Here is a 25,956-nt window from a genome sequence, read left to right on the forward strand (position 1 = left end):
TCTCTATCTATACATATTAAATTAAGGACAATAAAATTTAGTCTGAGCTGCAGATGCACAACATTGATCATATGTTTATAAGATTCATGTGCAGTTATATGCTAACATGCAGTGAAGGTGGATTGTGTGAAACCATAGCATGCAGATAAATGAGCACAAAAGACGTGGGCATGTATATACGACTGGGACTGAACTGCCAGTACTATTACAAAATAAAATACCATTTTAAAAAAGCACCTTTATGTTTGATCTCATTTTAAAGCACGGTTTCAACTGATGCTTTTTGGGATCCAGTAGTGACTTCAAGGCAAATCTCAAAGTGATGACAAGAATCTAGGAAGGTCTGATTTTGTTAACGTTGGACAAAACACAACAGTTTCCACTTGTTTACGTTCTTTAAGCTCAGATAATCTCGAGGTTCAGAAATCAGAGTGGTATCAATCTTTTTATGTCCATCTTCATTTCCCAAAACACTCAATTGTTGTTTTCTAACATACGTCGTCTTTGTATTCCTTCTTTCGTTGCTTCTCTCAGGAGGTCTCCTGCAGCAACAACTCAGCCTCCAATCACCAGAGTTTGTCTCCCAGGTAAGACGCTCACAGGAATGTCCTGCTACGTGTCTCACGTTCGTAAAGCTTTTCGAAGAACCTGCCTTTTTATCTATCCGTCTTCAGCATTCTTGTGCTTACACTTGTCCATGTTATTATTATTCTCTCTCCTTTGTCTCGTCCTTTTCTCATGAACTCGCCTACGTGACCACTTTCACTTTCCCCCCCCCCCACACACATCTGTCTCCATCTCTAACACTGTAGTCCAGACTATTTTGTCATTAAGCTCGTTAACCTTGTTCAAACACAATTGAACTGGTAGCTCAGACAAACACTCAGACACAAGAGTACGGTCTATTAAAGCAGCTCACACTAGAACAGCAAACCTCCCTGTTCGTCTTTCATCACGTTTGACTGTGTGTGCGTGTTTCTACAGTTGTGTACATGTGTTCATGCACACGTCCAGGCCAGTAAGAGGCTCTGTGTGTGTGTGTGTGTGTACAGGCATATATGACTGTAAGTATATAGCACACGGGCATGTGTTGGCGTAGTAAAAGCACTGATGACTTTCAAAGGTTTGCAGTATACATTGCAGTATAGTGTAATGTTAATAATGTAATAACTGTGTGAAAAAGTAACACAGCCCATATTTCTCTTCTATTTAAAATTGTGCTTGTGAACCCCGTAGTTGGAAGTCCAATAAAACAAATTAAAAAATGGAAAAAAAAAAAACCAATCTTAAATATTTGTGTGTATCAAAAGTACGTAAGATGATTTCTGGAATTATGAATTTATTTGAAGGGGAAATTAGAGGCAGATGTTTCAATCAGTAGGATCGCAATCAGGAGTGAGTCTGGGAAGAGAAACACGGATCTTCCCCATCAAAGTCTGATCTTGACAGCGCATGTGTCATGGCTCAAACTCAGATCTCTGAAGAACAAGCTGTTGACGCTCACCAGGCTGGAAAAAGTTACAAAAGAGGTTTGGATAAAACATCCAAATGGAGAACATCCAACCCCGTTGTTTTAGCTCTAAAGGGTTCACAAACCTTCAAGCACCTAGGCTCAATGGGTCCCAAGGATTTTTCAAAATATCACAAAATAAATCCAGTATAAATACTATCATTACTAATATTTATCACTGATGTTGCATGAACAAGTTAAACAGAGTGGCTGTGCTTTAGCTAAAACCTTTGTACCTTAACATATTTAATCTGAGAAGCAGTGCTTTTAAAAGATTAGCTGGTAAAACTATAAAAACATCACATCGTTACCCTATCCCATACCTATAGGGAGACGTTCTCGCATGCCGAAAACGTTGTGGTGTTGTTTTAAAACGAGACAGTGAAACTGAGAGGAGGGAGCGTAGTTAACCATCAAGCAGCCAACATGTTTTACATGAAACCCGTCTCGGGTTTGATGACATCAAAGCACAAGTAGTGAAAAATGAAGCTTCAGACGGTTCAACAAAAAAAGAAGTGTGCATCGCTTGCTCAAAATACAGGCTGCGCTCCTCACTGTATTTATGAAAACGTGAGACTCATCATCGCATCATGAAGACTCATTTTGTCATATGAGATGATGTGGATGTGCTACTTCCTAGCACTAGACTCTTTTTCTCTATAGCGAACATAGGAATGTTGTACTTTTTGTGTGCATGTTAATCCGATGACGTGTAATAGTATTTCGGTGTGTGTCATGGTATTTCAGCTTTGAGTCCTTTGATTTTGAAATTGTGCATTGATGAGGTGTACGACTGGATGTTGAGTGTTTATCACGGCATATATGCATCATTGTGAGTAATGTGAGCGCGTATGTGTGTGTGTCTGTGTATGAGTATGAGTGTGTGTGTTGTAGGGAGGTGTTCCTGTGGTTCTGATTGACGTCAGCATGCCTGTATGTGGCTTCTGTTGACTTCCTGTCAAAGCAGATGGACTGAGTTTTCACTTCCTTCTTCAGAACCGCAGTTCATCAGGTGCTCTGAGTTTGTGTGTGTGTGCGCGTGTGCACGAGCGCGTGTGTGTGTGTGTGTGTTAAAGAGTTTGGAGGAGTTTGTGTGAGTGTTTGTACCTCACAAACCAGCTCCGTTATGCATATGGTGACCTTTCAGTGTGAGGGCAAGTGATTCTGCAGGTGAACGGTGCAGAATCATGCAAACACATTAAAGCGTGCTAGAGTTATTTCACCTTATTTTATGTCAACAAATCCCGTAAAAGAACTGATAAGAAATGTATCCTGCACTCACATACTGTTTATCTGATCATGTTGTTGTTGTTGTTGTCTACAGAACACATGAAGAAACATTTGCCTTTTGTTAGAATAACCACTAGGGAGTTTTTTTCTCATCTTATAGAACCCAGAGAAATCAACTCATGCCATCAGATCTACTTTTCTGACGTCAATTTTATACTGCACAACCTCTTCTCTTTTACTTATTTTATTTTCAACTATTTGGTTGTTTTCGTAAAGTTTGCACTTCTGTTAAATGCCAATTTGTGTAATCTGCACTAGAGTTGAAGTAATGAACTGACATTGGACAGAGAGTGACACGAACTTTAGCTTCAGGAAATAGACAATTATCAAACAAACAAATTGATCATAAAAACAACTTTAGTCACAGGCTTAAACTTTACATAACGATGCAGGACTGCTAAATGCTTCGTGTCAGATGGTTGTGTGCAGCATCTGCCCACCACAGAATCTGTCCTGAACTTTTGCAAACCCACAGTTTTCCCATGCTCTCAGGTCACATCGTCACTGCAGACCACCTCCTATATCACACATACACACTTTCAATTGTAGAAGCCACTTCTGCCTCAGAGTCCCGCTCTACCTTTCTGTAGATTTCTCTTGTTTCTCTTCTCGAGTTTAGTTAATTTATTTTTTCTTTTAATTTCTCTGTTTGTTTCTCTCTCTCTCTCTTTATCAGAGGAAAGGGGGATGGGGGTGGGGAAGGAAGTGCGAGGCAGGAAGAGAAGATCAGATTGTTCCTGTTTTGCTGTCTCTAAACTGTTATAACTTGACGGAAGCCAGGACAACTTTGTGTAGATGAGGTGTGTGTGTTTGTGTGTATCAATGCCCATGTCAGGCCACAAGAGAAAAATAGGATGCAGAGACACAAAGGCCTATTGTCTTTGCCCACTCACTGCACAAACATACGCATGCTGACACAATGATATAATAAGTGAATACCTACAGTACTGCACAAGCACTCTGAATGACACAGGTGAACCTGTTTCACCCTCTGTCGAGACACACAGTGAATTTTTTATACAGGTGCATTATTACACAAATACAAACCTGCATTATAAATGTTTGTAGATTTATATAATATAGAGTACTTATTACTTATTTAGAGTATTTATTAGTATTTAATTACTTGTCCTTCCTTTTATCTACCACCTGATTAAATAATTTCAGTGACGCTGAGCATCAGACGTTTAACTTCTCACTTGTCAAATTTGATTCCATAAGTTAACTGGCAGAAGTGGCATGGCAAGCTTGAGTGTACATCAGTGTGTGAGAGACAGTAAGGTATCAAAATACTGCAGGAAACTGCAACTCTCTCCTAAAAATTACGTTCCTATGCAACTTAACTTAATCCAACATGACACCATTCTGACGATGGTGTCATGCAGCGTATTTATTGTATAAATGAAGCATTACATTTATGAACAGGAGGCGAGTCGCAGGAAGGTGGTTGGGGTGGGTGGAGGTTGTATAATGTGCAGAACTGATAAACCACAGACCCGACTGTCGACTACGGAGTATTTGTGCTTGCTTTAGTTGTATAGAAACATTCTTTTTAGGAGCATGGGTCGGGCTCTGTGTAACACCAGATTCCCCTGAATGAGTCAGAGACATCTTCAGCACAAAGTGTTAAAGTGTTAAGTGTAGTTTGAATATAAGAATTCAAGCATTGAGAATAATTGAGTGTAATATGAAAACAGTGCATCTCTTCTGCTGTATGTTGTTTTTACTCATCACAGATAGATAAGCCAAACATTATATTAAGCTATGTGCTCTGTTATAGTATGCTGCACCTTATTCTTGCACAGTTACATTGATTTGTTAACACATTATATTTGCTGTATACTCTATATCCTATTAACACTCAGTGTGTGTTATTACTATTATGCATGGTCTCCACGATAACCTGATCACATTCAGTGATGAATGTAGCTGTTCAGAGCTGTGCATGCTGTTACTTATATGTTTGCCAGCACCTTGTGTTCCAACGCTGCACAGAGTACACCTTGTAATGTTGTCTCGGCTTCCAGTGTCTTTCCCTCCACACTATACCCAGTGGCATACTAGTACAGATAATCTAGATCAGATAAGGCTTTATGTCATTTGTAAATGGTTTGTGTCATAGGTCCGTCAGTGAAGAGCCTGGAAAAGATTAGACAGTGAGTAGGAATGAAATCAAATAGAAGTGAATCTGTCTCTTTTTTTTCCAGTTTTCAGACAGATTATGTTGCACTACGTTTGTTTCAGGCTTTATTAACATTTGATCCTCAGATTTTGGCATCGTTCAACACTGTGGTTATTGACTGCAATAAAGACATCTATAAAGGAGGCTCATTGTTTTTACAGAGCCATCATCACGTCACAATCTCAAACAAGTTAGTGAGGTCTGGTTGCACATGTGCCAAAGATTTCAACAGTACGGTTAAGTGTCACTAAAAAGCGCTGATACAGTCTGTGACAACAATGACTCAGTAAAGTCATTTCACATTTTGTTGATCCCGAATTGTTTGAACATGTACTGAACACATGATAAACATATACCTGATTAAAATCAGCACTGTTATTGTGAGCATGATAGCTTTAGATGGATAGTTTTAAGTCAGTGCAGCTTAAAAGAGCAACTAGTGCAGCTGTTGACTCACGTTATGTTCACAATTCCTGGGCTGCAGTTCGGAACAAGAGCAGTAATGGTTTCACTATGCTTCCATCATGTCAAAGTAACATGTGTAAGATCTGTTTCATCTCACCTCCTCTTATTGCCAGCGGGGATTCAGAGAGCAGAGCAAAGGGCAACAAATGAAGGGTATCTCATCAATCTCTATGTAGATGTTATTTAATGAAGGCCTTTAACAGCCCTGCTCCCTGAAGCAAACAGTGCAGCGGTACATGCAGGAATGCACTAAACAGAGAGGAGGAGACGAGAGACAGAGCAGGACCACAGATGAAAGACGGAGCTGAGGAGTGATGAGGTAAGAGGGCTAGGAGAGATGAAGGTTTTCTTTGGAAGGGAGGAAGAATAAGCAAGAAAGCACCAGAGGACATATGGAGCAAGAGGATCTGTAGCAAAAACAAAGAATCAAAACAAATGGTGTCGAAGATTCAGCTTAAATCTTCTCACAGTAACTCACAAAGCTGCTATTATCACTGTCAGATGGTATTATAAAAGCAGCTGGATGTGAAAGTAATGATTTTACTGATCATCGACATTGCTGTGGATCTCTGAGGAGGTTGTTTAGCAATTCTAACTAAAATTGGAACATTTCTGAATGGAGTTTGGGGAGAGGAATAAAGTCTGAATAAAAAAATATAATTCAGATACTTGACTAAAACAGGTCTTTAGGCTTCACCGTCTTATACACGCATATAATTACATCATCTGCATTTATCACACAAACATACAGATGCTATGTGTATGTGTATTTAGTTTTTTTGCCAGGATCTTGTAATAGGTTGTCATGTGACACCCCATCTAAATCCAGTGGTTCCAGAAGCAGTAACCCCCTCTGCAGTGCTGCACCTGTCTGGGGCTTCTCACTGACACGGCCCACGACTCCAAATAGAGACGAATATCTGCCAGGGTGACCAGTGTGTTCATCTCACACGAGTGTTCTGTGTGGACGCAGGGGTTAAAGTTTAGTTACGGCAGGAAATAATGTTAATTAGACATATAGTTCCAAGTTGTGTCGAGATTTAATCGATTAATTGATGGTTGATCTGCTTATTAAGGTGGTAGAATCAGAGTCTAAGTGTGAAATAAATACTTTAACCTACTGCTCACGCAATAGTTATAGTAATAGTGTGTTTTTGTATTTGTTGGATTTTTGTATTTGATATTTTTTACATTAGAAATCGTCTACGCTCCATAGTTGGTGAGGTAATGCTGGACCAGGGCCAGCCTCGTGTTGTTGATATGGCATTAGCTCAATAAGGAATACTGTGACACTGCCAGCATGTCTGAATGTCACAGATACGATATCTGCCAACCTATCATTCTGTCTCTCACTTCACACTCTGCTGTGCACGTCCACAAAATGCCAACATGAGCAGTTGCCATAACAGTGACTCCCTCCTTTGCCTCTAACCCTCACACTATTCTAGTCAAAACCAGCTCTACCTCAATGACCCCACCTCTATGCTTTTTGTTGCTTTTATTCTCCCGTCCTCTTTCTCCAGGTGTCCAACGTTAGAGAAACTCATATTCTTGGCCCCGTTTCCCCGTCTGTTGGTAGGTCTTGGTATTTCTGTCCCTGGGTGTCTTGTGTTACCTGCCCTCTTTACTACTTCCCGCTCCTAGCTACTTTAATGGTCTCAGTGGGGCTCCCATAGACGGGCAGAGAGGTCTGGCAGGACTGTGCAGACCGTAATGTGTTACATTTTACGAGAACACTTCAGCCTCATCCTACGTCATGTATAAAGGTTTAAAGCCAGATATCATTAAGCAACAATTGGATCAAATTTGATTAAATTAAGACACAATTTCTAAATCACACTCAAACTACTCAAAATATTTGGGCACAGTTGTTTGCCTGCCGGGCAGGGCGAAGACGTGAAACCTTAGAGAAACAACTTAAGTGACGGTGAAAGGGTTTTGGTTTCTCTGGCAGTAACTGTTTAGACAGCTGACAGGAAAGGCTGTGATATCAGAAAAAAAGTGTTTCCCCTCAGACTTACTGTAACTTACTATTTGTAAGATAAAGAAGCAGAGAGTAGATGTGTGTATGTCTGTCAATCAGTGTGTTGTTTGCTCATGCCTACCTGGTAGAGCCATGCAGGCAGTGCATTGTCTTAGATTGTGTGTGTGGGCGTGTTGTTATCAGATGGAAAGACAAAGACAAGTCAGAGAGTTTTCTTTTTTCTTTTCTGACGTGGCATCTGGGTGGTTTGTGTTGCACTTCCTGGTGGAAAAATGTGGGACAAATAGCTCTTATCATTTCCTAGAATCAAGAGTAAAGAGTGTTTACTTTTTCACAGCCTGTGGGCCTTTGACAAGATCTTGTGAGCTGTGCTACATAGTAGGTGACAGGTACATGTTTATTGCTAACTAAGATGATGTTGGCACTTTTTAAACAAAATAAAAATAATAACTTTATTTAGAACAACAATAATTAAATTACAATAAACAAAAAGCTGCAAGAATTAGTAACAGCACATCACTTTATTGTCAATGAAAATGCTGGAGCAGGTTTATATGAGATGCTTTTCTTTAGTATAAGTGCTGACGCTCCAGGGCATCCCTGTTTTGATTGGGAGGCAGGATGAGGACGTCTAACAGAGGACAGATTTGTGTCCAGAAATGCGTCAAAGTCGGCAGGTGCTTTCTGAACGCGCGCGTGTGTGTGTGTGCTCGCAGATGTGTGCATGGTAAATTTGTGAATGCATGTACAATAAGGGTGTGAATATTATCTAGAATGTGTATGGATCAAGTATGTGTGTTTGTCACACAGGTGCATTTCCGTCCATGGAAGGAAGTCCACACTGGTCAGGATTGTGAAGTAATGAGGAAACAGTCCGGTGGGACAACAGCGACTTCCTCACGCACACACAGCAGCACACAATAACACGCTCTCCCCCAGGTGTTTAGAAACTCCCCTGCAGGGTCTTTCTCTACAACGGTTCATCTATCTTTCTCCTGGGACAAATAAGTTCCTCTGGTGTGACAAGGAGACAAAGAGCAGACAGAGCCTGACCTGCTTCACAGACCTCAGTGTGAAAACAGCGTCATTACTCCATTCACAACTCATCCGTGATGTAACTGTTTGGCTTTATTGTGTGTGGAGCCAAGTTTAAAACCACAGGGATCTGCTTTTCTGGCTTCTCCTAATATTGAATAAAAATAGTTTAAGCGTAATATGGATATTTCAGACTTGATTAGAGAGTGCAAACAACTCCTAGTGTACAGCTTGTCCGTGTAATGAAGCAGTGGCATTTTAATGACTATTTTAGTATACAAGTTGTACCCACTGAGCAAAGACAGCTTGTTTTGCATCACATTAACTCAGCTTGATCAATCACAGCTGCTGTTTATGTCATAAGTCAATTTTAGTTCGCCACTGGATTACCGTAAAATGTACATTCACTGTTCCGAGAAGATGGAGCCCCGATGTCTTTAGTGATCCCCAAAACTTCTATCTCACATTTGTGTTTTCAGTACAGTTTTTACTTCCTTAGGTAGTACTATTTTTGTTTGGGGGTCTCTCCCTTTAACAGCTGCCTTAGGGAAATTTGTTTTACCTAATTTTGGACCAAACGGGGAATTTAGTGATGTAGCATTTACTTCCTTTTGCAACAAACTCTTTGTAGAAGGTTCTGTCAAGATAATAAAACGGCCTAAAATGCGATCATATTTTTGTACATCATGTATTTATATGTATATTTATGGAGAAAAAGAGAAAATTTTTGTGGTCAAACATTTGTTGAATCAGTCATACATCTCAGTTAAGAGTGCTCACATTACGTTAACGTCCCAGTGCGTCAAGTGTGTTCAAAATTTCCTCCAATATTTAGAGAGCAATGTACCTGACAGATGAGATTATAGATGTCAGATGTGACATCAACAGTGCAATTACAGGGAACATGAAAACAAGGAAAGCAGTGTACTTAGTCCATCGTGTTTCTCTTAAATGACTCTTTGTCAGTCGGATGTATACAGTAGCACAAATCAGCACATACAGTACAGAACAAAATGTGCACGATGTTGATCTAACACACGCTAGAAGTGGCTTTTTCATACCTGTGTAAACACTCCATAGTCACAGTTCAAACAGCTGAAACCTTAAGTGGTGTATCATGCACCGGCTTATGCAAAGCGTTATGCTGGTCACATAAAAACTCTGCATTAATGGAGAAATCAATCTGTCGAGAAGAGTCTATTCCTGGTGATAACAGATTAGACTATTTACCTTCAGTCTTTCTCTGAGGAAAAAGTCAGACCGTCAGTGTTTGTTCTACACTGGAATGTGTATATTGTACCCATGGACCAGTTGTTAATGTCTGACTGTGTGTGTGTGTGTGTGTGTGTGTGTGTGTGTGTGTGTGTGTGTGTGTGTCCATTCAACAGACAGAGCTCCACACAGCTGCTTGCTTTTGTCTGTCTCTGTTCTGTGAAGTGTCCTGTGTGTGTTTGGGTGTGTATGTAAAAGGTGATATAATAATCACATAATGATGCACTCAGCCTGATCAAACACGGCTGTGTGTGTGTGTGTGTGTGTGTGTCTTTTCCCTCCCTGGGTAAAGTTAACATTTTCTACAGTACATGTGTTTAAGCACAGCAGGTGTTCTTTGATGCTGCTTATGTCGTTACTGTTTATTCTGGAGCCCATAATCTGGGAGAGTTAAATAGGATTTAAGTCATATGTTGTATTCAGACCACACTGAACAATTGACAAGTCATGATTAACATTTAAGCCTTTTTTAATATTCTGTAGTGAAGATACTATATGAAATCGTTAAATCTTTGACACTTTTAGCATGTACAGTTTGAAAATGTCACTTGCTGAGGAAGTCATACGACAATTGTGGTGAGATTGTTTTGCCAATAACCACATCATTCCAGAAACAAGTATTCAGTTTCTTTTGACAATCTGCATAATTTTGAATAAACAGACATTTCAGTGGTAATAAAACAACTTGGACTTCTAGAAAGAGAGGTTACTGTAGAAAAACCTGTGTAGTCTCAGACACATGTATCCATACCAGGGCAAATCGACAAGTGGTTGAATGGATAAATATGAAAGCAATTTAAGGTCAATTGACAATTCGTTCACACACTTTGTATGTATATATGGACATATGGCAGCTAAACATGAAAATAAGTTTATACTGTAGTAGTTTTTGGTTATGTGTATGTTCATGGCTGTTTCTTAAAAATCATAATTCCTTCTAAAAAGTCATATTTTTGCCTATTTGTTTGGTATTTTCAGTGCTGCTATTATTTCATTAAAGGCTTGGTGTCAGTTTGTGCACATATCTGAAGGCTGAACTCTAACTTATGAAGGGGACAGGGTCACTCAGGTCATGAAGGACTCTGGCTGCTTCAGAGGTGCTGGACCCAATGTTGTGCATTATCTGTTGAGTGCTAGTCTCTCAGCCTCACACCTCCATGTGTGATCTGTGTTCTCCCTTCAAAGATTAAATTCTGGACAACTCGTGTCCTCAAATATATCCTCTATGCTCTGTGGCTGTAAAGAGCAGGACATACTGGGCTGAAGTGTAACAGTGACCATCAAGTATGTTTTTGTCCAAAATGCAATCAGAATCGAATAATAAATCACTATTATCCAGGCTGAATGCCTTTATTTTATTTTGGATCACATCCTCTTCTGCACATTGTTCCCACTGAGTGCAGAACAGTCAACAACGTCAGGAAATCCAGACAGACAGATGATTCATTTCATCCATGTTTGATCTCAGCTGAGCTGACGCTTGTTTTGTTTCTGAATAAATCAAAAATTACTGTCCTAGCGTTGGTTTGGAATGCTTTCAGAAAGAGTGTAACTAATGCCAAAACAGATAAATCTAAAATATCTAAAAGCTTTAAATGTTCACTGCTGTTCATTTTATAACAGATGGATTGTGCACTTTTAGACTCAAGATCTAAGATAATTACAGGTCACAAGTTATTGTTGAAAGTGTCATTAATAGTTTTTCTTAAATACAACATTATATAGTATTAAATGCCGATGTAGAGGTAGATGTTGCATTTCTTAAACTTAATGGTTATAGCCGAAGTCTAGATTTTAATAGAGCAGAGTGTGGTTACAGAAGCTGCAGTTGTTAGTGGTAAATAACTACTCCTCGTAAACAATGGGTGTCTATTTTAAGTTTATAAAACTGAAGCTTATCTTCTGTCAGTCTCTCAGGGACACGTTTTATTCTTCCAGTTCCCACCACTTGACCCTGATATAAATTCCTGAGGCTGTCATGCCAAATTGGGATCTGGTACACACTGAAATAGGACTTGATTTATTTGTCAATAAGTCAACATTTCCATTGGACTAAATTGTACTGAATACTTGTGTGTATGTTATGGCATCTTCCATAAATCTGCTTGAAATATTCCTGGAAAATGACTGGCATGTAACTGATCATGGCTCAATATCTGTGATACTAGCTTGTTTGTTTATCCGTAAGCCCGGTCTTTTGTTGAAGAGCAGCAGCATGGCGGACTAGCCCTTGATTTATGGAGAAATTGCTTTAAAGGAACTCTGGATAAAGAATTTGTACTAAACCCATAAATCGCTATTGCTATAGTCAAACAGGCCTCTTTTATTGCATGAGGTGTTTGTTAGAGCTTCTAATTCAACCTAATGTATATTTACAGTATGTTTTCCTGACTCTTTTGGCTATACTGCTTCGAATGTCAGGAACTAGAAAATGAACAGGGTCATTTGAAGGATGCTCTTTGACACATGTTTCATTTTTCAGTAATAAAAATGATCATGCACACAAAAACATGACCGCAGTCATTTCCTAACCTCACAGCCCAAAACATGACCTTTTTCCTCATTGTAACCACAAAAACATAATCTATCCTTAAAATGAGTAATATTTTGTTTTGGTTTTGGCTACGGAGTCCTGTTGTTTTTAGCTGATGTCTTGATCAGTAGATTATGTGCAATAGACTGTGGGACATTCTTGAATAAAGTTGATGAGACAGTTGGCAGCTTTCTTTGCATCTATCGCAGTCCTTCTGGGCAGGCACACCCCCTGTCCAAACATTATCATCATCGCCACTATGTGTCACACACCATGGAAACATGACCCCAGTTCAAAAGACGAGTGGGAATCATGGCCACATATTAAACCACAACAGTCATCATGCAGTTTTCTGTCTTTCATCCAGTGTTGACTATTCCCTGCCAATGACACTGACTTGCTACTTTGAAATGTAATGTGTATACAACCCTGGCTACTTTGACAAATGCACGTCCGCAAGTGTGTGTGTGTGTGTTTACCGAATCCTTGTTTGCCCAAATGGCACCCTACATCATCAAGTGAAGTTGTGGGTTTCCCTGTGTGCATGATTTATGTAAGTGTGTGTGTGTGTGTGTGCACGTGGCCGTGCACTTTGTGACAGATGTGGATAGCTGTATGTTTGCTGTCAGGGTGAAGGTGTGGAATATCACGGTCCTCCTCCAAACAGCCTGCTCTCCTGCTCAGCTCAGATCTAACTGTTGTTTATATGGTTTGAATCTTGGAGACAAGGTGACGTCATCAATAATATTTTTTTTCCCAGCACTTCTGTATCATTCAGGCTACACTACGCATCTGTCTGCACAACAGTGTAAAGTCATCACAACATCAGTCCTCTTACGCACAACTTAGGCCCTACCACCAGTCTGTCAGTGGAGATAAAGAGACTGTTTTTTTATTTGTTGTGGAGACCACACCGTAGTGAAAGTCCAGGGTTTTTTCCCCACAAAAGTATGCTGCAGGGGATGTGGGTCGGAGCATCTTTTTCCCATATGCTTTTAATTGCACAGTGTGTATAAAAAAAATCAAAACTTTTTGTTTTGGAGGTGGTTGATGAAGCTTTGGCCTGAGAAATGTCTCTGACTGTGGAAAATTATGTAAGTTTGTCAACATTCAGCTGTATTGTCATTATAAAATAGAATATTGCACAATATGAAGCTGTAGCCTTCTCTTTATTTATACAAAAAATTTAAATATAAATCTAAATTCGGTATGTAGTACAGTATATAGTTATGTATATAGTAACTAACAAATATTGATTATTGATCTAAAAACATTTTCTCAATAGTTTGATCCGATGAAATTGTGAAACACTTGAACAATTACAACAGTCTTGAACCCAAAAATATTCAATTTACAGTCATAAAGCAGAGAAGCAACCACAGCATTTGTGACATTTGCTTAAAAAACTACTTAAAGGATTAGCTGATTATCTACATAGTTGAGTTGCTGATTAATTTTCTGTCAATTGATAAATTGTTGCAGCTGTGAAAGAAAAAAACCTGCTAAACCTCTTTAACGTCAGCACTGCAGGCAGAGGGAAAGTGGGAGACCCGTCCAAAGATTAACAGAAGTTCATCTGTTTGGTGAAAGCAAAGTACAGAAAGATGGCAAGGAAAGAAAATTCTCCGTCTGTCTGCACTTGCACCAAGACAGGAAACACAACATAGCATAAAATTATTGGGACGTTTGCCATTGCAGGTTAATGGGAAGCTGCATTGCTCACTAAAACATTCTTTTCCATTTCACCTGAAAGGGTTACACAAGGGTCTTAAAAATGATGCTCTCTCCCGTGCTCTGCTCCAGGAATTTGGTTCTTTGTTTTTTTCTTTGTAGTGGCTGATTGATGAATTGGCTACTATACAGATCCTCGGAGAAAGAGAGACAGATGTATTCCCATTGGTACAGTGGAAATTTGTTGCATAACAAGTTAGCACATTACCATACTGTGACAAATTTGTCAGTGCCATTGCCATACTCCTTTTGTCCTTTGGACCTCTATCTTAGTCTTGCTCTTGTTAGTGGTTCTGGGCTATGCTTGCATTGCTTTTCTTGATTTAGATAGTTGCATAAGTTTTGTTGTGAATAAGCCGATCGTGCCAAATGCTTAGGCGTGACTTGCCTAAGCTAGTTTTTGTGGCGCCTCAGTCGTCAGCATCTGTTTACTGTTCTTATATAACGGAGGAGAAAGTAAGTAGTGACTATGGACAACTCTAGCATCCCACTGTTAGAGGTGCTCAGAACCTGATGAGGATGCGACATGCATTCATTGCATACACACCTGCTAAGTTGCTAATTTTAATTTTATGCATTCATATTTCTCTATACACTGCTATATATTGTGATTTACAACAGTAATACTTTAAATGTATGGCTAGTTAACGCAAAATCAGAAAAATGGAACAGGGTACGCTGTTTGGAAAAGTGAACCATTTCACTCTGACTAACCTCAATTTAATTAGGTGCAGTGCTACTTTCAGAAGCAGCTTTATTAGTTGTGTGGTGGTTTATTGTAAAACAATGGACTACCTGACCCCGTTCTCATCGGGTTCCTGCTCTCTCTCGTTCTGCCCACTCCATCCCTCCCTCTCTGTCCTCCTCGCTCCCTCTTTGTGCTGTCAAACAAAAGGCAAACATAACAACCACGCAGAATTTATGATCTAATAAGAGAACCATATCAATATACAGTATAATGACAGTTTGACCTACTCTCTCACATGAACCTGGCTGTTTAAAAATAAATCATACAAGTTTAAACTGCTCTTCACAGCCAATGATGTCCACAATGTTACAGCTTCCATGTTGATTTACATGTTAAAATCTTTTTATCTTCAACTACATTTATCTTTAAACTACATTAGCAGGTAACATTTGCCAGCATTTACACTTGGATTTAATACATGACTCAAAACTGAACTAGTTTGTGTGGCACAAACCATTTTTATTTAGTAATGCGAAAAACCTCAATTCAGTAAGCACTTCTGCTACAAGGCCGCAGCAAACACCACTGAGAGGTTTCTGTTGACATATTAATTGGCAATTCTGGCACATCCTGTATTTTCCATTATTAATTTCTATTAGAAGACATTGAATCCAACTTGAACAGTCAGCTGATCATAAAGATTAACACTAACCACAGACACCCAGTCAACAATTACAAAAGCAAGAAAAGTTGTAATAAACTGCAGTTTTAATTTAACACATATAGTATATCCACGTGTGGCAATTTTATGCGCGTTGCTACAAACAGGGTTGTATTTGTGTGTTGCCTCAGATAAAATATACAAAGTTGATTGACAAGCCTTCTCTACCATTAGGTCACATTTCAGCGCCTCCCTGCTTTCAAACTCTCAAGTGTCAGTCAGGTGCTCTAAGAGAGTTAAAGAGGGTTGGAGGTTTCCATACACAGCGAATGACATCTAGACCGTTTTAGAACGGCTGGCACAGCTGTCTAATCTACTGGAGTCTTACTGAACATGAAGGAATTTAATTCCAAAAAGTGACCTCGCTCTAATCTCCGAATACTGTTTTTAAAGTCAGACATGAGCTTCTATTGTGGCCGTGCTGAGTTCTTGGTTTAATTGAAAAGTAATCCCAGTGTTGACGCGTGGCCAGAAATGAGAGGCATGGTCACTGCTTTTCAAGTCTCCAGGGTCATAAACAAGCTGCTGTGCCAACTATTTACCCTACTCAAAGCTCTCCATACCTGCTACCACAGACTCCTGCAGCTCCAAGCCAGGGGAGATCCAGAGCTAGGTTTTGGGAAAAGACCCACTTGCTTGACTGGAAATGTGTGCGTGTGTGTGTATAAATTGCCTTTTAACCTATTTTTGCAATCTTTATTTATTTCTGCCCTGTAGATAATGCTGTGAGTAATAACAAAGGATCTAAATACACTTATGGTAAAGTAAACATATGCAAAGATATCTGATGTTCAGCTGGTTGGTTACTTATGAGTTCTTAACTGAAAGGATAATACAGACAGTTTATGACCTTGAGTAAAGCATAAATACTTATTTGGAAATGAGGCCCTTTGTCTTGTTATAGCAGGCCTGTGGTATTTTCTAGCTTCTAAAGAAACCTTCACCAGTCTCTCTGTGTCCTTTCCATTACAGAGACTGAGTTCAAGGCCAGCAAGAAACAGTCTTTAGACAAACTCGGAACTATTTGCAGTCAGCTTCCTGCCCTCATTTATGAACTTCTTGTTAGATTGTGGTAAATGTTTAAGTGTGATTAATATGCTAACTACCTTTGTTAACTAGTATTTTATTTCAGTGCAGTTCCGTTTCTTTTACCAAAGAATTTCTATCCATCCAATTATGTCATCCTCGCTTATCCCACAATGCTAGTCATGATGTCATTCGAATTGTGGAAAACAATACTTCCACATCTGGTGCTGAGAGCAAACTGTCTGAGTCAAAAGTCTTCAATGAGTGTCTGGCAAGTCTGAGATCAGGCTCCAAATAGACAGATTCAGCTCAAAACACACATAAAATATTCTTTTGGCATTATGGTAATTACTTTTTAGTTTTTGTTATTGCTTCATTTTTGACCCTGTAGCAACAAGAATTTTTACCTTGTCCAAATTACAAAATTTTTATGTACTGTATGTAAAGTTTAAGATCTTTGGCATGTCCATGTGTCGCACAACAATGAATTCGTTATTATTATTACATCCAATCAGCCATCACACTGCAGCAGAATGAAAGGACCCTCTAAATATCTCAATAGTGCATTCAGATTATGGGTAATGTAATAAAATGGTTATTAAACAGTTATCAGCACTACACTAATATTGCATCCCAAACTGCAACTATTGGCCTAAACCTAAACTAACTATACAGTATATTACCAGTATATTAATCACACGATAAGGTTAATAAGGTTGGTAAATTGAAGTGCAGAAGATAGACAGAAACATGATGCCTGAATCACACACTGTAGGCAACATGTAATTACTGGAGACATGGAGCTAAGTTACAAAGTGTCATGTACCATAACATCCTGACCATCCTGTCGCCTTGACAAGATAATTAGTACCCTACTACTTGTTTTGTTCCGCTGCAGGGTGGTGGCTGAAGGGATTTAATATGATTAATAAATGATTAATTCGGCAACGTGAGCATAGAATAAGAAAAATCAAAGAGGGTGAACTCTAAATGCATAAAGGTGTTGTATAATCTGGAGGTCTCGAGACTACACAGATTACTTTATTTATCAATTTGCACATAATTTAGTAAAAAAAAAAGGTTCTTCCCCATGACACCTTCCAGGCTCTGTAATGGACTGTTAATTTGTAAGAAATTCATACTTTAATAACACCAGAACACACACAATACAAACTAAGTGTCGCTTCCCCCTTTCAGTAAAAGAGAATAGCTCTTCATAGAAAGAGGTGTAACTGATTTCAGTTTGGTGTTCTCCTTCCTTTTTCACATATGAAAACTATAAATATGAATACACTTCTTGCTAAGGGTACTTTCTTTTCCACAAATCAGTTAACATATCAAAAGTCTTTCCAAGATGTGTCAGTCTGTCACTCTTTTATAGTGATGACTGAAGGCCTAGCAAATGTGTTTATGTGCTGTTTCATACTGACATGACTCCACTCCACTTGTTGTTTTGTTATTTCGTTTTACTGGAGTCTAAATCCGTGTCAGGTTTTAGCTGCGGCCTGCCACAGATAGAGAGCAGGTTCAGAAAGCTGGAAGCATGCACTCTGCAAGTATTTGAATTATGCCATTGACGTCAGCACAGTCATAAAGTAGACGGCTGCCCTTCCCCTGAAGTATTCCCTTGCCAGCAGGCCTGTTCAGCTCAGCACAGATGGATTCAAACACTCTCTGCTTTACAGACTGGCCCTTTTGTTTGGGTATTTGGGAAACAAAATAAAAATATCCACCATAACCATGCCATGGAACAGGACAGAAAGCCATCTTTTCAAAATCACTTCAACAATAAAATAGCCCATTTGTTCTTGATTGTCACGAACAAAGAAACCGAACAGCCAAATCATGGCTGGGTTGCCAAATCAACATTACTCTGTGGTAACATGGCTGATTTGGTTGGCACAATTAGGATCCAAATTGTTTTTTTTTTTTCCTGAAACCGCTGGTAGGCCATGAATGCCACATGCATAATTAGTTGTTTCTTGGGGGAAAGGATTTGTATTTAATCTTGATTCCATCAGAATGTTTAATTAAGCAAATATGGACAAACACAACCCGTCTTGTTCTGCATGTTCACCAGTGGCAATAGTCTTAATTGGCTCAATTTGATTTTGTTATGTGGTCTGGAAGCGCACATAACACATGCAGATAGTCTGATTTGGACTGACACCTACACCATGCCATCATAAGGAGGCCTGAGGTTTGAGGTTATTTGAGGTTTGTCTCAATTGGAAACACCAATCCTGCGCTGCATGTAAACCCTTCTCACAGCGCCCCTGGGGTGCCTTTCCTCGATCCACTCAAAGTCCGCATTGCCCGGACGTGGCCTCATCTGGATAGCTGGCTCAGTTTCAAGGCCTGCACACTAAATATGGTCACGATCATGTTAATAAGACATTCATGTTTTTCTTGACAACTCTTCAACAGCGGCTGGCAAAGGAACCCAAATGATTTTTTGCTGGCATCAATAAAATCTTATCTAGACACGAAAGCCAAGAAACAGAAGAATGACACCTGAACTGAGCCTGTATAGCTAGATTTAAGCCAGCTGAAGTTGTTTACTTCCTCATTATTAGAAATAAGACCTGTAAAAGTGATCTGAGCCCTGGTTTAGAAAGCTCATGGGAGCTGCCACACCTCCTAGGTTTTCTAGGTGTAAAATATAGAACAGCTCTTGACAGCCTTAAAAGCTGATCGTCTCTTTTGGAACGACACCCTGTAGACTCTGTATACTCTCTTCTAACACTTAATTTACATAAAGTGACACATTTCATGTTGTATATGTGTTCTTACATACATAGCCAAGCAAACAGTTTTGGTTTTCTTTGCCCACGTTTTTTTTTTTATCTTTGCGATTTCGACTGAAGCCTCACAATGCCGGTGAATTTCTTTTGTTTTTTTGGTAGATGGCAGTTGACAGAGCAGTATGTGGAAGGAACAAACAAAATTATATTGACTTCTATCATTGGACAGCCTTCAGAAAACTATCAAAAGTCATACAAATCATAGGTTTCTATTAAAATCAGCTTGATTCAGCACATGGTTGAACTTGTTCCTCTGACTTAACAGAAACTGAACAAAGGTTTTCCCTGGAATCTCTCTTCATCCTTAACATCAGATCTGCCCCTGCAGCGAGAGAAAAACCTCTGTAATGGTAACTCTAGACATTGCTTTGAAACAAACAAAAAAGCAGAATCAACAGAGACAGAAGTTTGGCTAACTGGGGTTCATGGCTCCTCAGATTCATGCTGATCAAGCCGGGGGTCAAATGCCAGTCAGTGTGACAATGAAGTCCATTCAGTCCTGTATGTACTGTTACTTCCAATGTGGGAGTTCACCTCAGGTAATACAAAGCCTGGCCTGTTGCTGTGTGGTTGTGTGCGCACATTTGAGTGTATAGAAGCCGAGAGGGAAAACGAATATGTGAGTTTATGGGAGCAGGAGTCTAAACAGTTGGAGAGCACGAGGGAGGCAGCAGCTCAAGGACGGGACAGTGTAATACATACTGGTCCGAGGAGTGCTGCTGATAGGACAGACAAACGGACTCATTGACGTCTGGCTGTTTTATCTGACAGAGCAAGCAAGATGCAGAAACAAAAACATTTACGATTTTTACACCAGTACACGGCGGCCAGTCAGATAGCAGAGAATACTTTACGTAAGACAGACGTTCAGGCCTTGTTATGTCAGACTGAGCTCAGTTCACTCTTCATGCTACTCACAGACACGCCTGACATCCGTAAATCACTCTACATATATCACCTTCTATTTAAATAACATGAACATGTGTGAATCGTGTATATGTGCAATAAAAATCCACAGTAGATGTGACTTTTTTTTTTTCTCCAGTCAAGCATTTGGACTAAATTACTATGGTGTCTTTGCCATACTCTCCTGTAACTAAATACATGTGTATGGATGACATTTCAGAAAGTTGTTTCATATAATTCTTTCTCAGTCTGAGCTATTATAATACATCCTTTTGGATTTGAACTATTCCACTGGCTCCTGGACTTAAGGAACATCTTTCTCTGTTTTCCACCCAAATACAATCATTTAATCAAGAAAACAAAATCAGTCACAGTCCTACTTTTTACATGAAGTCACAGAGAGTAAACATTCTGTCCGTTTTTTTAATTAATGGAGGACAGTGTGCCCTGTTTGAATGGGGCTTAAGAGTCACATGCAGTATTTTTTTAAACTTAACTGAGCTGTAAACCAGAGGCTCTCTTAACCTGAGCGTGTGGGGTTGTAGGATAAAGGTAGTTCGGCTCTACTTTTCCACTGAGGTTTTCCCGTTTTCACACCATCCATTCCTACCTTAGTCATAGGCAACAGCGCCACAAGCACCTACCCCACTCCCCCTCCAAGTTCCTGCAACCTGCTTTAGTTCAGTCTCCTGAGTTATGCTAAAATTTAGTTTGCAGAACTTGTCCCAAAGCAGGGTGAGGGGAGTGGAAACGAAAGCAGACCTGAACCAAAGGGGTAATGTTTAGTTCTGGCTCACTGGATTTCTGCAGTTTAAAAGCCCTATTTGTGTTCTGCTTAGATTTATAGTTTAATGTGTTGTTCTCTACAGTAAATCAGAGAGGAATGTGTATGAATGGGTATGAAGACATCCATGTTGCTGCATGTGGGACATTCTATACGTACACTATCCACAGTGGCTGGGTCCTTAGGCAAGACCGCCTTACGCTTACCCTGCTTTGTACCTTGCAAGTCACTGTAAATAAAAGCATCTGCCAAATGACTAAAATGTAAATACTGTAAAATAGTGTTTAAATAGAGCCTGTTTAGCATAATTGTCAGAATTCTTAATCTGTGAGTTAGCATCCACAGTGCTCGTCTCCACATGAAAAAGGCACCAGTATTTTTTTTTACAGACACTGTGTTGCATAGTGGTAAGTTTAAGCTTCATCATTCCACTGAAGCTCTGCTGCAAATTCATAAGTGGATAGGCATGTGTAAATCCGCCATTGCAACACAGTGCCCACTCATTATTTCTCTCCCTTCTGTTTATAATTCACAACCACAGAATAACAAAATTCTAATACTATCTATTGAGACATTATTTGTATTCCACCTCCCTGTAAATCAGATAAATTAACTCTAACGAAACACAGACTCATGATGTCACTGTGTCACTTCTCAGAACCCGGCTCACAAACATGATTCAATCGAAAAAGGCTGCAGGGCCACATAACATGCAACGACCACAATCTTCACCACCCCATATACACTCTTTTCATAATACTTGTCAGTGATGGATTTTGCAATGTTATGAAGTCATAATTCGGCTCGTAACAAGCGGCTAGAGCAGGCCTTATTGTACTATCTCTGGTCTTTGTTAGGAAGTGTTATGTAACCACACGGAGGGTTTCAGATGAACTTGCGCTGTGATTCTTGTAAAGCAGCAGAAGTCACTATAACATGGCTTTCCCTCTTTCAGATAGATGCCCATCAGCCTACGTCAAAGATAGGTTTCTCGTGCGTGGTCTAGTAACATCTGTTCTCTAGAAATGTGGCACAACACCTGGATGTTTACATGACCAATGCTTGGTTAGTAAATGTTAAGCAGAGAGTAGCATGAGAGGAAAAAGAAATGATCCACTGCTGACATCTTATCCTGCTAGTCATGAGTGTGTTTGCACACGTGTTAGTGCCTAAGTCATCTCAGCTGATGATTTAACTACCATAGTGCCATATAGATCTTGGCTGCTGATAATGCGCTGCTGCCCTTCTGTTGTGTTGAATCTACCACAGGCAGGAAACTGACTCTGTCCTCATGGGATGATGACAGACGCAGCTGTCTTACTTATGCACATTCAGACGCACGCAGCTTCTGCATTTTTGTATCAATGTCTTGTGGGCCCACTTGTCCTTAAATAGCCTTATTCCATGTGCTATATATGTACAGTATAAGGCTGTGGGTGTGCATGCAAAAAAGATAGATCCCTTTGAAGGTAGACTGTTATGGTTAATTTTTCTACTTGAGATTTATCCATCATCAATATCTGTGTAACAGCTTTTAAATTGTCCTTAACCCATTTGCTTGTTATTTTTTATTAATATCTGACTTTAACGTTCTGTAAAATTTAATTTTATTTAAATAACACTAAATCATAACAGAAGTCATCTCAAGTCAAATCAATGTTTAAGGTTTAAGATATTACACAATATAACTTTGTACAGAATTATACAGTAAACTCAACAACCCCATTTGAGCAAGAACTAGGTGTCAGTGGAGAGGAAAAATTCCCTTTAGAGGAAGAAACCTCCAGCAGAACCAGGCTCAGGGTGGGCGGCCATCTGCCTTGACCGGTAGGGGTGAGTGGAAAGAGGAGAGAGAAATGAACAAGCGCAACAACAAGCAGGAAAACAATGGGCAGGTTGTTAGGACCACTAATTGCACTCTGGAGATAAAATGCTCCAAGGCCAAGGATACCTGCAGAGGAGAGAGGACAGGGAAACAGATAATACAATAAAGATACAATATAAATACAATAAAATCTAATAAAAAAGAAAACTTTGTGGCATACATAGAGTTTGAATTCATATGTCTTAGAATACATATAATACATTACTGATATTTAAAGATTTAAATTTTCCTTAAAAGTCAACTATTTCTGTTAATCTGTGTATATATTTTCTCATTTTTAATGTTATGATTATACCAAATTATTTGAATCTACTGACAAGGTTCACATTTCTTTCATTGATATTACTGAATGTTTTCAGTCTGTGTACATGTAAACAGCATTGTCCGGTTTGTATTTTTACTGTTTTGCGTGGTTAACACAATGTTTTAACATTGTCACTGTAAGAAATAACAGTGACAATGTCTTGAACTGAAGTGAACTTAAGATTCAATTCAAAGAAAGACCTCACATCTCTTCTAACCCTCCCTGCCTCTGCAGCCTAGCTCTGCCTCCCTCAGCTGGAAAGTACGTTTGTGTGTGAGTGCAGTAATGAGACATTATAACTCACGTCTATGTACTGTGTAGTGGTGTATGTGTGGATTGTAAATGGGTATCTGTGTGTGTGTTTTCCTGTCTGCCCCTGTGGGATAGGCACTGTAGGTCTGAGCACTGATCAGAAAGGTCCTTGTGTCAGGGTGGAGGCGGTGGAAATCCCCTCTTACATCGTGGTCTGTGTGTGTGTTAGTAGACATTTGGCTTTTGAATACTGTTTCTCTTGGTCCATCTGTGACTATGACAGTACATGGTGCAAGCAGCTGTAGCTAAAGTAATTTGCTGGGGTGCAGATGAAGCAAGGCAGGTGAAAAATAGTAAAGCATGAACTGTTTGTGACTGTAAAAGAGTGTGTAATTCCTAACGCTTCTGTGTTAATAAGTTCAAAGTCTGTATGATTTGATGTGCATCGTGGCAGTAAAACTGCACCATCTGCCTCTGGGATACAAATATTATGTCTTTTTTCTTATGTTTATGTTGAACATGTAACCTATAAATGACTGTGTCAAAATTATTTGACAAACAATTACTTAATATCTTGAAATTGTTATATTATTTTGCTTGCATGCTTGCAGAATATAATCTGGCTGGATTGTGTTTTTCCTCTGCCATTATTAGATTTTATAGTTGCTGTAACTATCGTGATAGGAGTTGAGAAATAAAGATCGTCTCCTATAACACAATGCTTAGCACATAAACCTCCTTTTTATTTGACTAGTGGTAAACTCGGTCCAAAACTGGAGTAAACATTGGTGGTATTGGCTCCATTTGCTAGTAGGGCACAGATCAGAGTAAAACTGTTATACAAGCATTAAGTGGCTCTGGCACGTAGAGATTGGATTTATTATGTGGAGACCCACATGAAGTTGGCCTTGCAGACAGTTTTTTGTCCTTACTCACTAAATAACATTGTATTGTTGTCTACCCATTTTTATGTTTTAAAATGAAAGTGGTTAAGAGCTCAAGCCATTGATTTAGCAATTCTATTTCAGCCCTGATACAGCCTCACTAATATACACGGAACAAATACATACATATATCTGGATTTTACCATGGTTGATAACACTAGTAACCTCTCTGTCTTCAAATGTAACCATCAATTACACATCAATAATCTAAATGAATCTCTGTCATACTGTATTTTTTTCTTTTCAGTTAGCTATGGCAAATAAAATGGTTGAATCCTGCATTGTTTACATCCATAATTACTAGCTTGCAATATTTTTCCTCACTTCCTTTGTTGGGGCATTATTCCACTGATCCACAGTTGGTGGTGTAATTGGTAATGCATCACATCATCTGAGTGCATGTGCACCTTTGTGGGCATTTGTGCATAGGTTGGAAACTCCAGAGTACAGTGAAAAAAATTCTGGTACTGTTGCTCTAATCATGTAACATCAACCCCAGAATCCAGAAGCTGATTAAGCTGCTGAATTTATTATCCAGCTTTTACATGGCTTATTCTTCAGCTTTAATTTTTTTTTAAGGAATGCTAAACTTTCAGCCTTATGTACACAAATCTGTGTCTTTGAGATTTTGTCCAAGACCCTGAGTTTCATACTTAGCCTAGTCTCAGAAGTGCTTTAGTAAGTTGTCTATAGAAGAAAAGAAGATAAGTGTTTTTTTCTTTTGGTGCAAAGGCTAAAAACAAGATTTTTTTTAGGCAGCTTTTGTGAAGAATTACTAAACTGCAGTACGGCTGTAACTGTATGAATAACTGTTTCTGTCTAAACAGAGTTTAAAAGTTCAAATAAGAAAACAGGCCACAAAAACACAAACCACCTCAAAAGGTGTTGAAAATACTGGAAAGAATCATTTCCAATAAGTGTAAGGCATTTCAACATCAGACTCTGGTGGAGTTAAACTAAACACACTCTCTCCCTCGCTTTCCCTCACTCCCTTCATCACAGTGAGGGCAGGCTGTGGGCAGAGTGCCTCTCATGTTTGGGAGAGCAAACAGGCTCGTGTCTTTGATGGTGAGGAGATCAGAGCTGGGGACACATTCTACATGGCCGCGCTAAGGTCGCCACAGTGCACACCCTGCTGCCATGTTGTGCTGTGCAGCTAGGAGACCCGGAGTATACACAATGCAAGGACAACAGACGAGTGTGTCTCCGTTCAACCCAACCAGCCACCTCATCACACACCCCGTTTGCATTCCAAAACAAGAGTCACTCCAACCTCAACGTGGAGTTGTACTTGTCTAAAAAACACAGTTAAACCACAGGAACAGCGTTGGAATATTGGCTCTTAGTTTGTGCAATAATATTTCAGTAGTGGTTACAATACACACTTGTTTTTCTGTGTATCTGGTCAAAGACACTGTGCAGTACAAAAGATAATTAAAGTTTTCATAAACATCCCTGACTAACTTGCTAATCACGCTTATTGTCATTATATGGGTTTAGACAAGTATCGTCACGAGACAATCTGTAATCTGTTGTCTTTTATTACACCTCATCTTTTTTTATATTGTAAATGTATTTTACTTTGACTTTTACATTTCAGTTTTACTTGAAGCATTTTTAAAATTCCTAGCTTAATTGTT

At 39.3% G+C, this 25,956-nt stretch overlaps 1 protein-coding gene across 4 annotated transcripts in view; it reads left to right on the plus strand.

The window, feature by feature from the left end:
* Window positions 1-25,956, plus strand: part of pde4ba (phosphodiesterase 4B, cAMP-specific a) — a 114,695-nt gene that overhangs the window by 70,010 nt on the left and 18,729 nt on the right. For all 4 annotated transcript variants that reach the window (XM_026345145.1, XM_026345146.1, XM_026345147.1 and 1 more), the window contains one exon: window positions 535-587. In XM_026345145.1, the coding sequence (XP_026200930.1) occupies window positions 535-587 (53 nt within the window). The remainder of the gene's footprint in view (window positions 1-534; window positions 588-25,956) is intronic.

The sequence above is a fragment of the Anabas testudineus genome, chromosome 4, assembly GCF_900324465.2.
Source record: "Anabas testudineus chromosome 4, fAnaTes1.2, whole genome shotgun sequence".
Classification (NCBI taxonomy): domain Eukaryota; kingdom Metazoa; phylum Chordata; class Actinopteri; order Anabantiformes; family Anabantidae; genus Anabas; species Anabas testudineus.